At 44.3% G+C, this 13,694-nt stretch overlaps 1 protein-coding gene across 3 annotated transcripts in view; it reads left to right on the top strand.

The window, feature by feature from the left end:
- The window catches only part of pxylp1 (2-phosphoxylose phosphatase 1), a 24,048-nt gene continuing 10,354 nt past the window's right edge, over positions 1–13,694 (top strand). Inside the window, exons 1-3 of one of the 3 annotated variants that reach the window (XM_023844854.2) lie at positions 1–125; positions 4,017–4,166; positions 12,820–12,981. In XM_023844854.2, coding sequence (XP_023700622.2) covers positions 4,088–4,166; positions 12,820–12,981 — 241 coding nt within the window. In that variant the 5' untranslated portion in view covers positions 1–125; positions 4,017–4,087. Of the gene's footprint in view, positions 126–4,016; positions 4,167–10,874; positions 11,777–12,819; positions 12,982–13,694 lie in introns of those variants that run through there. The other 2 variants (XM_023844863.2, XM_023844872.2) reach the window with 2 other exon arrangements.

Genomic DNA, 13,694 nt, shown 5'->3' on the forward strand with positions numbered 1-13,694 from the left:
GTGAGTGGGAGTGGAGGGAAAGAAATCTACAGTCAGTCACTGATTGGAAGAAGCTATCGCAAGCGGGCGGCGGATTGAGGCTCCGATGTCGCTGGTACTTTAGGTGCGCGTCTCCACCGGACCGGGTGAGCTTTTTACGTGTAGTTTTTCTGCAAATAATGTTGATAAAAAGTGTAGCGGGCACAGTTTTATGTAGCCACCGTCGGTCGAAATGACCACAGCTCAGATGGCGTCGCGCTGTCTCCAGTAGCCGGTGATGTTAGGCTGCTGGCTTTCTAGCCTTTTTTCTGATGTGAAGGAAAGCGGAGACGTCTGTGTTATGCTAAGGTAGACGGCACGGGGCTGGACTCGGTTGTAATGCATGCAGAGCAGACAGAGGAGCCGTATCCAGAAGAACCGAGCCCCACTGCTTTGAGCAGCTATGGAGGAAAGTCGCCGCCGAGCTGGTCTCATTCACAAAGCCACAGTTGTCAGAGCAGAGAAGCTTGCAGTTATAACGGTGGACGTTTCCTGTTTTACCGGCATTTTCCCACATGGGTGCACGGATTTATTTAATCCCCTGGTCGTTTTAGACGTGCAGAAGAGACTAATATGAATTAGTTATAAGGGGGATAAGAATTGTAATCGTTTGTGGTCTGGAGGTACAGATGATCGGTTGAAAGGGTGTGTCCTTGTTTTACCCAAAATATTTCCGCTGTGAGGATGCAATGTAGGGAAGGTTGAATCATTTTAGACCCGTTTGGCTGTTTTCGAAACCCACCGCTATGCAACGCAAAGCGATACAATTGTAATGCACCACGATGGCCAAGCGAAGCCACCAGAGGCGCGATGTCTGCTTTTCGCGGAGGTCCGCTTTAAAACATCCAATGGACCCACTGCAACTCCACTACCTCTGTGCTGTGCTGAAGAGCCGTGGCCTTTTTGTCACTGTTAAAGAAAATATGGTGTGAACGAGCTGCATCAGCTGGACGCCCACATAGTTGCATGTAGTGTCTTCCATAAAGGACCTCAGAATTTAATTATTTACCCAGTTGAGTGACTCCCTATACGGTTTCTCTAAACTGGCTTCATGCACTGCTTTGAGACCCTCCTAAGCATACTTAAAAGACGATAATCAACAACGCCAGCAGTGAAGCTGCTGATATGTATTTGAATTTTGGTCTGCAATGTTTAATAGGCTTGTTTGCTGCAGTGGATAGTGTGGTAGTCACTGAGTCACGCCTTGAAGGTCCCAGGTAGGGCTTGGCCACCATCCTGTTGCAGACAAATCCAGCTGCCGCATCAGTGCTGTTTTTGATTGCTTTGCATAAAAAGCCACTTTCTAATCATCTAAATGTAAACACAATTAAGTCAAAAGATGCTACTCTCTTCTGTTACCAAATTCTGTCCTCTGTGGCTCTGGATGCTGCAGGATATCAAACCAATGACAGATCCAGAGATACCTTTTTAAAAATGCTACTAAAGGTTATGTGTCCAGGAAATGTCTGTTTCTCTGATGGAGACATTATATTTTGATGGGTTTACTACTGTCATCTCACACCTCGTTTGAATCTCTGCCCCGACTCTGTATGTGTGGACATTGCATGTCCTCCCTGTGTCATCGTGGGGTTTCCTCTGGGTACTCTGCCCCCCCCCCCCCACACAGTGAAAAACACACTAAGCCTAAGGTATATTACAGTTGCCAAATTGCCCGTAGGTGTGCATGTGTGTGTGTGTGCCCTGCGATGGGTTGGTGCCCCATCCAGGGTTGTTCCCTGCCTTGTGCCCATAGACTCCAGACCCCCTGGGGCCCTGAATAGGACAAGCAGCTATAGAAGATGGATGGATGGATGGATGGATGGATGGAGACCAGATGGGCAGAAATGAAATTAAATGGAACAGATGACTCCACACATAGGTGATCTTGAAGAATTCAGCCAGGGGATACATGTCAGCCTGGCCAATGTACAGCCACAGGGAGATCTGGGCAGCTTGCGACAGACCCGCGAGCTCGAGCAAACAGACGCTCATCATCAAATCAGCCTCTTCACTCCCCCTCTGTTTCTCAGCTCAGACATTGGCTGTTGAGACGGTTACATACATATTAAAAGATGACTGCTTATTCCGAGATCACTTCTTATTTTCAGCAATTATCCCTCTCTAACCTACAGCCTGCATTTACGGCGAGCTTGGCGTGGGATGTGTGCAGGCTGGTTCTGTGGCTGCATCTCATAGCAGACATGTGCAGACAAGAAAAACCATGTAAAGGTCACAATAGCAGATCCACTGTATAGTGTGCCCTAAGCTCTGTTCTATTCTAAACCTAATTATGCATTTGTTTGTGTGGTGGATGGATGAAGGAGTTGGCATCTTTGAACTTGAACTTGAAAAAAAAAGAGAAATCCTTATGAGTTGGTTATTCTACCAAAAAATATGTACTTCTGAAAGCACAGAGGACAGTCTTTTGTTTTTTATTAGGTTTAACATGTTTTGTGTTATGCCGTACTATGAAGACACTGAAAGAGTGGTTATTTTTATGTCTGTGTTCCTCCTATCTGGGCTATAATGCCAACACAGCGCAACAGCAACAAATGCAATCACTGTAACGCCGGGTATTTTTAAATGTTCCTTTCTGCTATTTGTATTAGTGGTGGCCTCATGGTTAGGGACACGCACTTGTAATCAAAAGATTGCTGGTTTGAATCCCCGAGCATCAAAGTACCACTGAGGTTCCCTGAGCAAGGTACCACCCCCATGTACTGCTCCCCAGGTACTAAATAATAACTGCACACTGCTACACCCCACATGGGTTAAATGCAGAGGACACGTTTCATTGTGCAGTGATGTGTCAACTAATTACTTTCGCTAGGAAAGAGAAACGGCCACTTGGGATTATGCAAGCTGCAGAAATTTCCGATGGTGTGCCAGACCTAATGCCTGCCATGCATGTCAGTAAAAGCCAGGCTTGGATGTATGTCACGGGGCATCTGCCATCTCTTCTGAAACCCCCTTGCAAAGTGCCTGGTGTAGGTTCTCTCTCTATGAACCCTGTTATTCCCCTATCCACAAGGTGGTCTTTTTTTTGAGTTTGGGGCTGCAACAACTAATCAATAATGGCAATGATAATTGGTAATAAAAAATAGTTGACGACAAATTTTGTCGAGTTGCATTTTTGCGTTTGCTGCATATATTGTGTTTAATGACTTCACCGCCTAGTGACGTTAATGTCGGTGTGTTAAGCCTAGTTCATGCTACACTTTTCCATCCACAGTTGTGCATGCAGACTCTTGTGTACATACTACATTTGTCCATGAATGCAGATGGTCGCAGTCGGTGCATCCACCAGACGAGCAGAGGGTTTGTAATGCGACAAATACAAGGAATGTAGCGCAACGGTAACAGCTGTTTTTGAACATTTTTAAAGTTGTCAGTATAGGCTTGGGTAGTGTTACGATAATACAGCATAGCGTGGCTTTGAGAGATTTGTAAGATTAGCTTTTGAAAATGCTGTCAAAACACGGTACACTTCGGAATAAAGTACAATAATTAGCAAGCTAAAAATAGCAGACAGTGGATTTTTGTTTCTGTGTCACTTTATGAAGAAAATCTCTATACAGTGTAAAGTTTTATTACAACTGTGACTTAAAAAACCTCTTAAATTCAAATGCTTTTTTGGGCCATTCGATTAGTTGATCGCCTGATCACATGATTAATCGATTATCAAAATAATCATTTTTTACTGCCCTGGTGTGGCTTTGTACTCCTCCTCTGGATTAGAATGAATTGAAGCTTAGCGATGAATTCTGACCATAGTATTTACAAGCAGAACACCCTGCTGGCTAAGGGTAGTTACCTTCTGATTGCAGTAGCAGGTCTCTGTATCTCGGGAAGAGACCATGGCTTTGCAGTGAGATCAGAGACCTTGGCTTTGCAGTGAGATCAGCAGTAAACCCACCTTGCTGAAAGCTTTGCAGGTACCCATGTCCCACTCCAGTGTGCATCGCAGTCACACGGCACTGATGCTGTTTCTTGTCCAGGTGCGTGGAGCAGGAGCTCTCACAGGGCAGGGAGTGGATGGCTGACCGACCTGGACCACACAGCCTGGACCATGCTGGCCCGAACCCGGTTCGTTCTGCTGCTGGTGGTGGCGGCAGTGTTGGCAGTACTGAGCTTCAGTCTACAGTTCTGTAAGTAGGGCAGCCTCCCCCCTCCCCCCAAGATACCACTCAGTGTGTGTGAATGCATGTTGTATATCAGCATTTTCATGAAAGCTCCCTTAAGTGTGTCTTTATGTTAGTGTGTGCCTAACACTGTTTCTTGGGGTCTGCTTGTAAGCATAAATCATTATGTGGCAAAGGGTTAGACTGTCTGTTTGCTTTCCGCAGGTCCGTGTAGAGACTTTGAGGGACATATTCTGAAGGGGAGGGGGGAGCACACAAACTGGAGACACTTTAAATAGTTTGGCCAAAAGGAGTACCCCCCCACACCCCAGTCTTCTGACCCCAGCATGTCATGTGAATTAATGCATGTTTTTTTGGCATAATTTTCACAGATTGTTTTTGTTAACCTGAAATGGATAATTAATTATGAAAGCCCCTTTTTAAGTACTTATTTTTTAAGTACTTATTGATTTTTCTTGGATTTCTGCAGATCTTCAGTGTATGAGAGGCATCTATTTTAGTGGGTTGGATTTAATTGGCAATGTTAGTGTCTGTGTGCATAGTTTAAAGGGATATCGCGTCTTTAAGGTCAATACGTTAGAAGAGACGGTACAGGTCTATGTGTGTAGCGCACAGGCCTCTGTAGGTGTGAGCTGTCGATTGACCAGCTATCGCCTTTGAATTGTCTGCTTTGTGCAGAAACCACAGGGTCATGCATTTATTTTTTTGTCATCTTTAGCCCATTGTGCTTAAACTGGGATGAGAAACAGAGTCACTAAAGGGGGGTGTATTTAAGCCGTTAAATTGCAGCACGGTCCCTCAGTAGACAGCCAAAGGAGCCACGTCGCACCAGGAAATTACAGCCCCACAGAGGGTTCAATGCAATATCACTCCAACTGTTCATTAAAGCAAAGAACTGGGGGAAAAAACTGCCGGAACAGCAGATTGGCGGTGCTGTGGTGAGAATGCGAATGCGGGGTAATTAGGCTGCTAAGTGTCAGCAACCCGCTATCCTGCCTTCTGGTCAGGGAAGGCCTAGGGGGGGTGATTAGTGGTGGTGTCTCTGATCAACACATTATATGTCAAGGGTGAGTGTGTGTGCGTGTGTGTGGGTGTGTGGTCATGCGTATCAGGGCTGTGCGATATGACTAAAATCTCTCATATCCCGATAACGATATATATCACGACTGCACCTCATGTTTATGTTTTTTTCAACAGATCAGCTTTGGTAGGAATTGGACAAAAATTCTCAAATAAAAAGGAGCAAGGTCACAAATGTAATGTGATCCACAAATAGACGGGAAGTGATGCACAAATGTACAAAACATGTTTAACATGTACAAATCGCTCTGTATTTTTGTGGATATGATTTCACACAACACAAATTAAAAAATACATATTTGTGGATAGTTAAATACAGTGGTACCTCAGAACTTAAACTTAATCTGTTCAGAACTCTGGTTCGAATCCAAAAAAGTTTGAGTTCTGATTGAATTTTCCCCATAAGAAATAATGGAAAATCAATTAATTGGTTCCTGGCCCCAAAAAATTACACCTATATATGTTTTTTTTTTTTTTAAACATTTAAACACAAAATGAACAGGATAAAACAAGAAGAGCATATACTGTACTAAACACATCTAAGCACATTTATCAAAATAGTAATTTGTAAAGTAACAAAATAAATGTATCCAAACAATGTGTAAAGTAAAAAAATAAATAAATCAATGTGTCCTGCCCTGATTGTCCGCTCCTTCCGTGTGCCACGCCCCCTCGTTAACCCCGTGTGGAATCCCTGTGTGATCAGCTGTTTCTGGTTGTTGTCATTAGTCCTCTGTAATTAGTCCGTGTTTCAGTTTGTTTCCCCAGTCCGGTCATTGTATTGTCCGTCTGCGTTTTGCCTGTCTTACCTGTAATTAAACCCCCTATTCCCCGATACCCTGACGTTTGCGCCTTTGTCTCCGTTCCGTCCCCGCTCGGCACAACAGTATTATTATAATTAAATGTATTAATGGTTTATTATTAGATATAAAAATAATTAGAAATCTTTATTTTTAAATGTATTTTATTATATAATAATTACTGTTACTATCATTGTCTAAATGTATTTTTACTGTATAAATATATGTATTCAGCTAGTGTAAACATGCACGATGCTATCACAGCGAATGCGAGGCTGAGATTGAAGTTTTACCCTTTGTTTCCACTTAGAGACGTGCCGTGTGACTCATTTCCCCGCGCGTGCAAGTTATCTTAGGTTGGGGTTCACGGTTCGACTTCTGAGATTCAGATCGAGTTCTAGGTAATTTTTTTTCTGGTTGGTTCGACTTTTAAGAAATTCGAGTTCTAATGAGGTTGAGTACTGAGGTACCACTGTATTTGTGTATCACGGTACATATTTGTGGATTGTCTTCTGTGGGTTACAAATAATAACGTCCAATAAAAATTTCCATACAAGGGCCAGATCCCATGAGGCATGTAACCTTGCAAACTGTCATCCAAATTATGAAAATATGTTGATGTAAACAGTGTATTTTGCGACACCACGAAATAAACTAACATAATATGAAATGATAGATGTTTTTATTTCGTCATCCGATACACATCGTCATACCGCACAGCCCTAATGTATATATTACGTTGTGGGCACCAAATGTCCACACAGTGTGATAAAAACCTGTTATTTTGACATTGTGGGATTTTCTGCCCACACAAGGGGAAATTCAATTTTATAAAAATCTGTGATTGCAAACAAAAAAACTTAAAATATCAAAAGATTTCGTTTGGTTATTTATGGTAAAGATTAGGTCTGGGTAGGGGTTAAGGTTGTCATTGTTGGACTTTTTCCCCATAGCATTGAATGGATAGTCCCCATAAAGATATGAATGTGTGTGTGTGTGTGTGTGTGTGTGTGTGTGCGTGCACATGTGCATGTGTGAGGATTAGGTTTATATTACAGTGTGGGGACCAAATGTCCCCCACAATGTCATAAAAACCTGTTATTTTGACATTGTGGGGACCATTTTTCAGGTCCCCACAAAGATCTGTGAATGAAATCAAAAAAGTAAAAATGCCAAAAGTATTTTGTTTGGTTATTTATGGTTAAGGTTAGGGCTGGGTAGGGCTTAAGATCACCATGTTGGGATTCGAGTTTTCCCCAAAGAAATGGAGAGTCCCCACAAAAATATAATTACAAACGTGTATGTGTGTGTGTGTCTGTATGTGTAAAACTTAATGGGAGAGCAGTCAGTGCCTGAATGAGGCAGGAGTTTGTTTTTTTATGTTTTGTTTTATGGTTACGCCAGTGTGCACCCCCAGCTCTGCACCACCCACTAAGGACACTGTCATTTTTATTTGAGTTTCATTTTTGGCAAGGTTAGGGGAGCTGGATGAAGTGGCCGGGGAGAGGGAAGTCTGGGTTTCCCTGCTGAGACTGCTGCCCCCGCGACCCGACCTCGGATAAGCGGGAGATGATGGATGGATGGATGGGTTATGCATGTGGTGAAAGTTTTGCATGATGCATTAAAAGTACGTGCAGTAGTGAACATGACCTCCCTGATCTGGGAAGTATTTACACAATGGTGAACAATAACAAAGAAAGAAAAATTCTACATTCATAATGAATTCATTCATAATGAATGACCCTTTCCTGTAGATAGTGAAAATGGACATCAGTACCTGACTGTGGAGTGTTTTTTTTCTTTTCTTCTTTGTGGGGAAGCAGTGTTAAGTCTGTTTCTAACATTGTGTTTGGCTGGTTGGTGAATGTGTTTTGTACAGGTGTGGTATTTCCCTCTCTGTCTCGGTTTGGGCGGATGTTGGGTTGTCGTTCGTGGTAGAGCCCTGCCTGCGCTCCGTGTCGCCGGGGGAGCGTAGGAAGACAGCTGCTCTGGCAGCGTAAGATTACAGCCTGTCAGAGGGCACCGCACCTACCAAGCATGAAGCCACAGCAGAAGTGGTCTCGTATCTACTGCAGCTGAAATGGAAAATGCCATGCAGGTTTAAATATGACTGGGAATGTGCTCTAAAGTCTTTAAAACTGTTCTTACAGTCTAAAGATATATAATTAAAGCCAATCGCACCATTTAAGCAGTAGGTGACGCACACCTTCTGGAAGGCGTAGAAGCAGCCTTCAGCATGCAGAAACAGACATGAGACCAGGCATGCAGAAACAGACATGAGACCAGGCATGCAGAAACAGACATGAGACCAGGCATGCAGAAACAGACATGAGACCAGGCATGCAGAAACAGACATGAGACCAGGCATGCAGAAACAGACATGAGACCAGGCATGCAGAAACAGACATGAGACCAGGCATGCAGAAACAGACATGAGACCAGGCATGCAGAAACAGACATGAGACCAGGCATGCAGAAACAGACATGAGACCAGGCATGCAGAAACAGACATGAGACCAGCCATGCAACACAGGGTCAGTTGGCCTCAAGCTGCTTTTCTCTGAGGGACTGAGATTACCATAGCCCCCCCTCCAGATCCTGTGCTCCTGTCCAGGATGTCCAAGTGCAACAATCCCCCCTCGCCCTTGCTGTTGTCCCCTGCGCCCCCCCCCCCCCCCCCCGGTCTGAAAATGGAATGCTCCCAGCCACCACAGAAACCGAGAGCGGCGTCTTGTGTTCTAACCTGATTGAGTTGGAGTCGGCTGCATTGTGCCTTTCAGCTAAAGGTCGGTTTCATTGATCGCCTGGGTTACATCACAGCCCCAGACCCTTCGACTCCGCTTGGGCAGGAAGTGGGCCAATTGGGTTTTATTTTTTGATAACTTTTGGATGAATCGGGTAATGCACTTAATACCCCTCATGTCATCCTTCCAGTATTTCTGGTTAATTCTCTGGTCTTCCCCTACCCTCTCTCTGCAATCTCATTTTGGCCTTCTGCAGATTCAGTGTCATGGGGAGGCATTTGTTGATCATGTACCCCCCCAAATACGCCACTGTGCACCCCCAGCTCTGCACTACCCACTAAGGACACTGTCTTTTTTATTTCAGTTTCATTTTTGGCTAGGTTAGGGGAGGTAGACCCCCCTGAATGTGAATTCATAAATAATGCTTGGGCACCCCACCCTCTACCCGTAAAAGTCTGCTAGCCTGAACTATAACATAAAAAGTATGTTCTTATGTTTTTATAAGACCTATTTATATAATATACAAATTATGCAAATTGTGCTTGTACAAAGTTACTCCTATACACACTTGGAGCACTATACTTAAGATTCAGTATTAAAAATGCAACAGTAATGGCACCGAGAAGTTTCAAAGTTACTGTGTTCATAAACATGCACCTTCTGTTTTTAGAGTAATGTCATAAACTGACTTAAAAATGCTGTTGCTAGGCATAGTGGAGTGAAAGGGTTTTATGTTGAGGGTGTTTTACTGGACCCATGTGACAACAGTTCATTTATTTTTGTCTTTATTTTGAGGCTTCTGTTTGCAATAATGACTTGTCTATACTTAATAGTTATAGTTGTATTCTGTTGTACTATGTTCCCTGCCTTAAGCCTGTAGCCTCCAGGGTAGGCTGCAGACACCACCCCCCCATCCATCTTCTGCAGGTGCATGGAGTTGTATTCTTAATAGTGTCTCAATATATTTGCAAATATGGAAGGAAACCCTTTGCATTTTGTTTTAACCAAACTGTTTTAATGAAATGGTTTTGGACAAGTGGCTTTGATTTAAAATGAAACATTTAGCCTACTTCATACAAAACACAGATATATAATATAATATAGTATTATAATTAATATAATATAATATAATATTATAATTAAAATAATATAATATAATATAATATAGTGTTGTGTACCGCTATTCTGCCTAAAAATACCCAAGTATGCTTTTTGGTGTGTCTCGCCACCCCACACTGCCCCCCAGGTACATCTTGGGCCCGTCCATCAGATTTATTCTGCCGCTGGCACTGGGATTCTGTGATAACAAGACTTTCAGTTCCGGAACTGCTGGATAAACAGACAGCTGACACCCCATCCTTTCTGTGATGTTAATGTTCACTGTTGTTGCCCTTTGGCCTCATAAACAGAGCTGCACCCTGTACTGGTTATACCGGCATATTCCCCTCTTCTGTGTGCCTGTCACTGTGATCGTTATGCCCTGTTTTTACATGTGTATCACATTATAAGGGCATGTAATTAATGGTACAAAAACCTCACTTTCCATTGCAGATATTATTTTTGTCCCGATTCACTGCACTCATAGCACTGGCGTTGTCCTGGAGCACAGCAGGAAGAATGCCAGGGAAGCAGACAGGCAGATGAACCGTGGTGCTTGATTGTGACATTCCCCCATCTGATGAGGTTCCTCTTTTTGCTGAAACTCTGGTGTTACCTCCTCTTTCACAGTGATGAGGGGATTGTAAGGCGTAGAGAGGAGGTGGAGTGGAGGGAGATTTTAATGTGAGGAGAGAGGAAGTCTGAAAGCATGGGCTGGCACCAAGCAATGAAATGGACACTGTACATGCTGGACGTTTTGAACAAGGGCAGATTTACTGAATTATCATCACTGACTGCAGCTGCCCGACTCTCCCTGCCAGTACAGATGGCAGCCCCCCACCCCACCCCACCCCACCCCACCAAGAAAAAACTAACCACCATAATATCAATAGCAAAATACCCTGAGGTTGACCACATGATCTGACGGGCTCGAAACAGAAAGCCACTTGATGATCTCAGATTATTGACTTTTTTTTTTAAGCAAAAAGTCCATATTTGGTCTGGGACTTTCTGGTGGTGATAATGACAGTTAAAATGCAAGTCGGCTCCTGAAGCTTATGGGAAATCCGTGAAGTCTGACAGTACTCTTGGGATAAGTTTTAATGTATCATGAAAGCGATGTCTACATACTGATCACGTATGATGTGTAGGCTGTCAGATGGTGCGCAGTCACTGAGTACAGGAATTAAAGCAAGGCTCCGCTGTGGACAGCTGCCACACAAAACCTTTCCAGATCCAAAGCAACTGGCAGGATTTAAACTGTTAGAAATCATTCAAATCATTCTGTTCAGACTGTGAATTCACACATGAAATTTGTTTAGTCTGTAGTAACATAGTACACATAAATGGGAAAATTCCAGGTCGCAATTGTGTTTGTACAATATGTTTTTCTCAAAGGAGAATCAGTCAGACATCTTGCTGGTTTGGATGTTTATTAAGAGATAGACTTTGAAGTGCTGCCAATGTCTGTCACTGAATGAGTAGGTGGTCTGGTACCTGACTGATTTTCCGAGAGGCTTCTTTTCACCCCTAAGTGCCCTAGAAGGTCCCTTCCAATGATGATGCAGGAGGTCTCCCACTTAGAAATGAGTCCTGGTAAAGATGGGTGGAGGGTGTGTACCGTGTAGACATGGGGTCTACATTTCGGCAACGTGTTTTGCAAAAGCTCTTACGAGCAGTTCCATGGGCGTCTAACCAACCACAGACTATAAAGGGGCCTTTCTACAGAGAGCAGTAAACTGTGATTGGCTGCTGGTCGGGGACCATTAAACTTGCAGGGGCTCAGGCATCACAGTGGTGAATAGATGCCTGTGTGTAGCTGGTTGACTGCGCCGAGCTGTCGAGAGGATGGTCTCCTTCTCGTCTATATCGCCAGTGCTGCTGCTATTGGTTGGTGAGTGAACCCTGTCCTGTTTTATTTCATTCCCCAGAAATGGCTAGAATTATTGTTCTGGGATTTGGTGTACATGTGTATCTGTATCCGATTCCCGTGAAGGTAAGAAGGTGAAGGGATGGTTGTTTCAGCAGCGCCTCAATTGTGGTATCTACCCAAATCAGAACCAGGGTCGCCCCTGTGTTTCTTTAGCACGTCAGACAGGTGAAGCCAAATGCTGCGTGTGACCAACTTGCTATTAGACTTGCAGCTTATGCACAGCACATAAGAGCTCATATCCACATAGCTTACAGACTGGTTCGGTTGCATGACTCAAAATGTTTGTTTGAAAGGGTTAAAGGGGATGTGTCAGGGGGTTTATGCATAAAACACTGCAGTCTGCTGTGATGTCTACTGTGCGGCTTTGCTGGGCAGATTTTGCCCGCTCCCGTGCCCTTAAAACACACACATACACTATAGTGAACGCCGGCGTCTAGACTGTCAGACAGAGAGCCCCGCAGTGTGGTACTCCTCCCTCGACCGGTGCGGGCAGTCCCGTCTCCGCATCCCGGCCGCCCAAAGTTCTGCCTGAGCACTGACGGAGTTTTCTGGCGGCCATTCCCGGGAGAGCCTGAGGGTGTCTGAAATAGTCCCTGTCCCTGTTTTTCCAAAGAACAAAGTGATGACTTCCCCCAGGGTTAAGACGAGTGTTCACCTCCGGGGTGAGATCAGACCCCAATGTTGGGTGGAGGAGCTGACAGTTTGCTTTTCTTACCTTTCTGTGGGGAACCATAAATTGCCCGTGGCTTTCAAGTTCCTCAGATATGTTTATTTTATTTGCTCTTTCTGCAGGGATGTTTGTCTCACTTTCATTTTGCTGCTGCAGGAGATGGGAAGATACTTGTTAATTATGGCCCTATTAATCTGAAGTGCTGTTGATGTGTGTGTGTGTTTGTTTGTATGCACACTTGACTGCCCTGTCCTGTGAGTTGTGTTCCCCCCCACGGCTCATCCTCAGCTATTCTTTACATCTAAATAAGGTGATCTGTCCTGTCCTTCCCCAGTGCACATCATCCCTGTCTCCCCCGTCGGAGATGAGAGGTCCCCGGGGAAGAATAGGAAGAGGGTCCCTCCCGTCTTACACACAGAGCCCCCAGTGCTGGACCCCATCAAGGAGGCTTATGCCTACTGCAACATCCCAAATCGCACAGAGCGAGGCTGGGAGGGTAAGGCCTTCTCGCCCCGGCCAGCGGGTGGCCAAGTGGCTTTTGTAGATGTGAACTGCCTCAACACCGGAACACACCAGAAAGGACAGTTCACCGATGGCAGCGCACTTGTGTAGTTATAACGTGAAATGTAGCTGGGGAGCTGCAGATCCCTATGTGTATAAAACATTTTATAGTTTTTTTCACAGAGATATATAACAGGAATGATGTTTTTTATCTCCCACCTATATTTTTACTGTATCTCCCTCCATATTTCTTTCCCCCGGCTCCCTCCCTCGATTCCACATAATAAAACACACATTGGTCATAAAGCGGCCTTGGATTGCTGATTCGTCCAAGTCAGCTGAGGGAAGCTTGAGTTTCCCGTCCTGTTTTTCTGGTATTTCTTTAGTTGGAGTTTTATGGCCCTTAGGTCCTCAACAGGCCTGTAATTTTAACACAGAATTTTTGTTGCCATGCAGACATTCTCCTGCATGACTGCTAATGTTTCTGTCCGCGATCCTGGCACTTTAACACAAAGGACAATTTGTTAGGCGTTTTCACCTCTGGGGTTGCTAATCTGTTTTCTAGATCTAGAATTAACTGCTGTGCGCTCTTTCTCCAGCCAGCTGTCAAAGAGTCATCAGCTCTCATTTGTGGTTCATTGGTGATGGAGGAAGTAAGACTTTCAGGCTCATGGTGGGTGGGATTGCGAGCCGCCCCTCTGGGCTGAA

Source organism: Paramormyrops kingsleyae, chromosome 17, assembly GCF_048594095.1.
Source record: "Paramormyrops kingsleyae isolate MSU_618 chromosome 17, PKINGS_0.4, whole genome shotgun sequence".
NCBI classification, from domain to species: domain Eukaryota; kingdom Metazoa; phylum Chordata; class Actinopteri; order Osteoglossiformes; family Mormyridae; genus Paramormyrops; species Paramormyrops kingsleyae.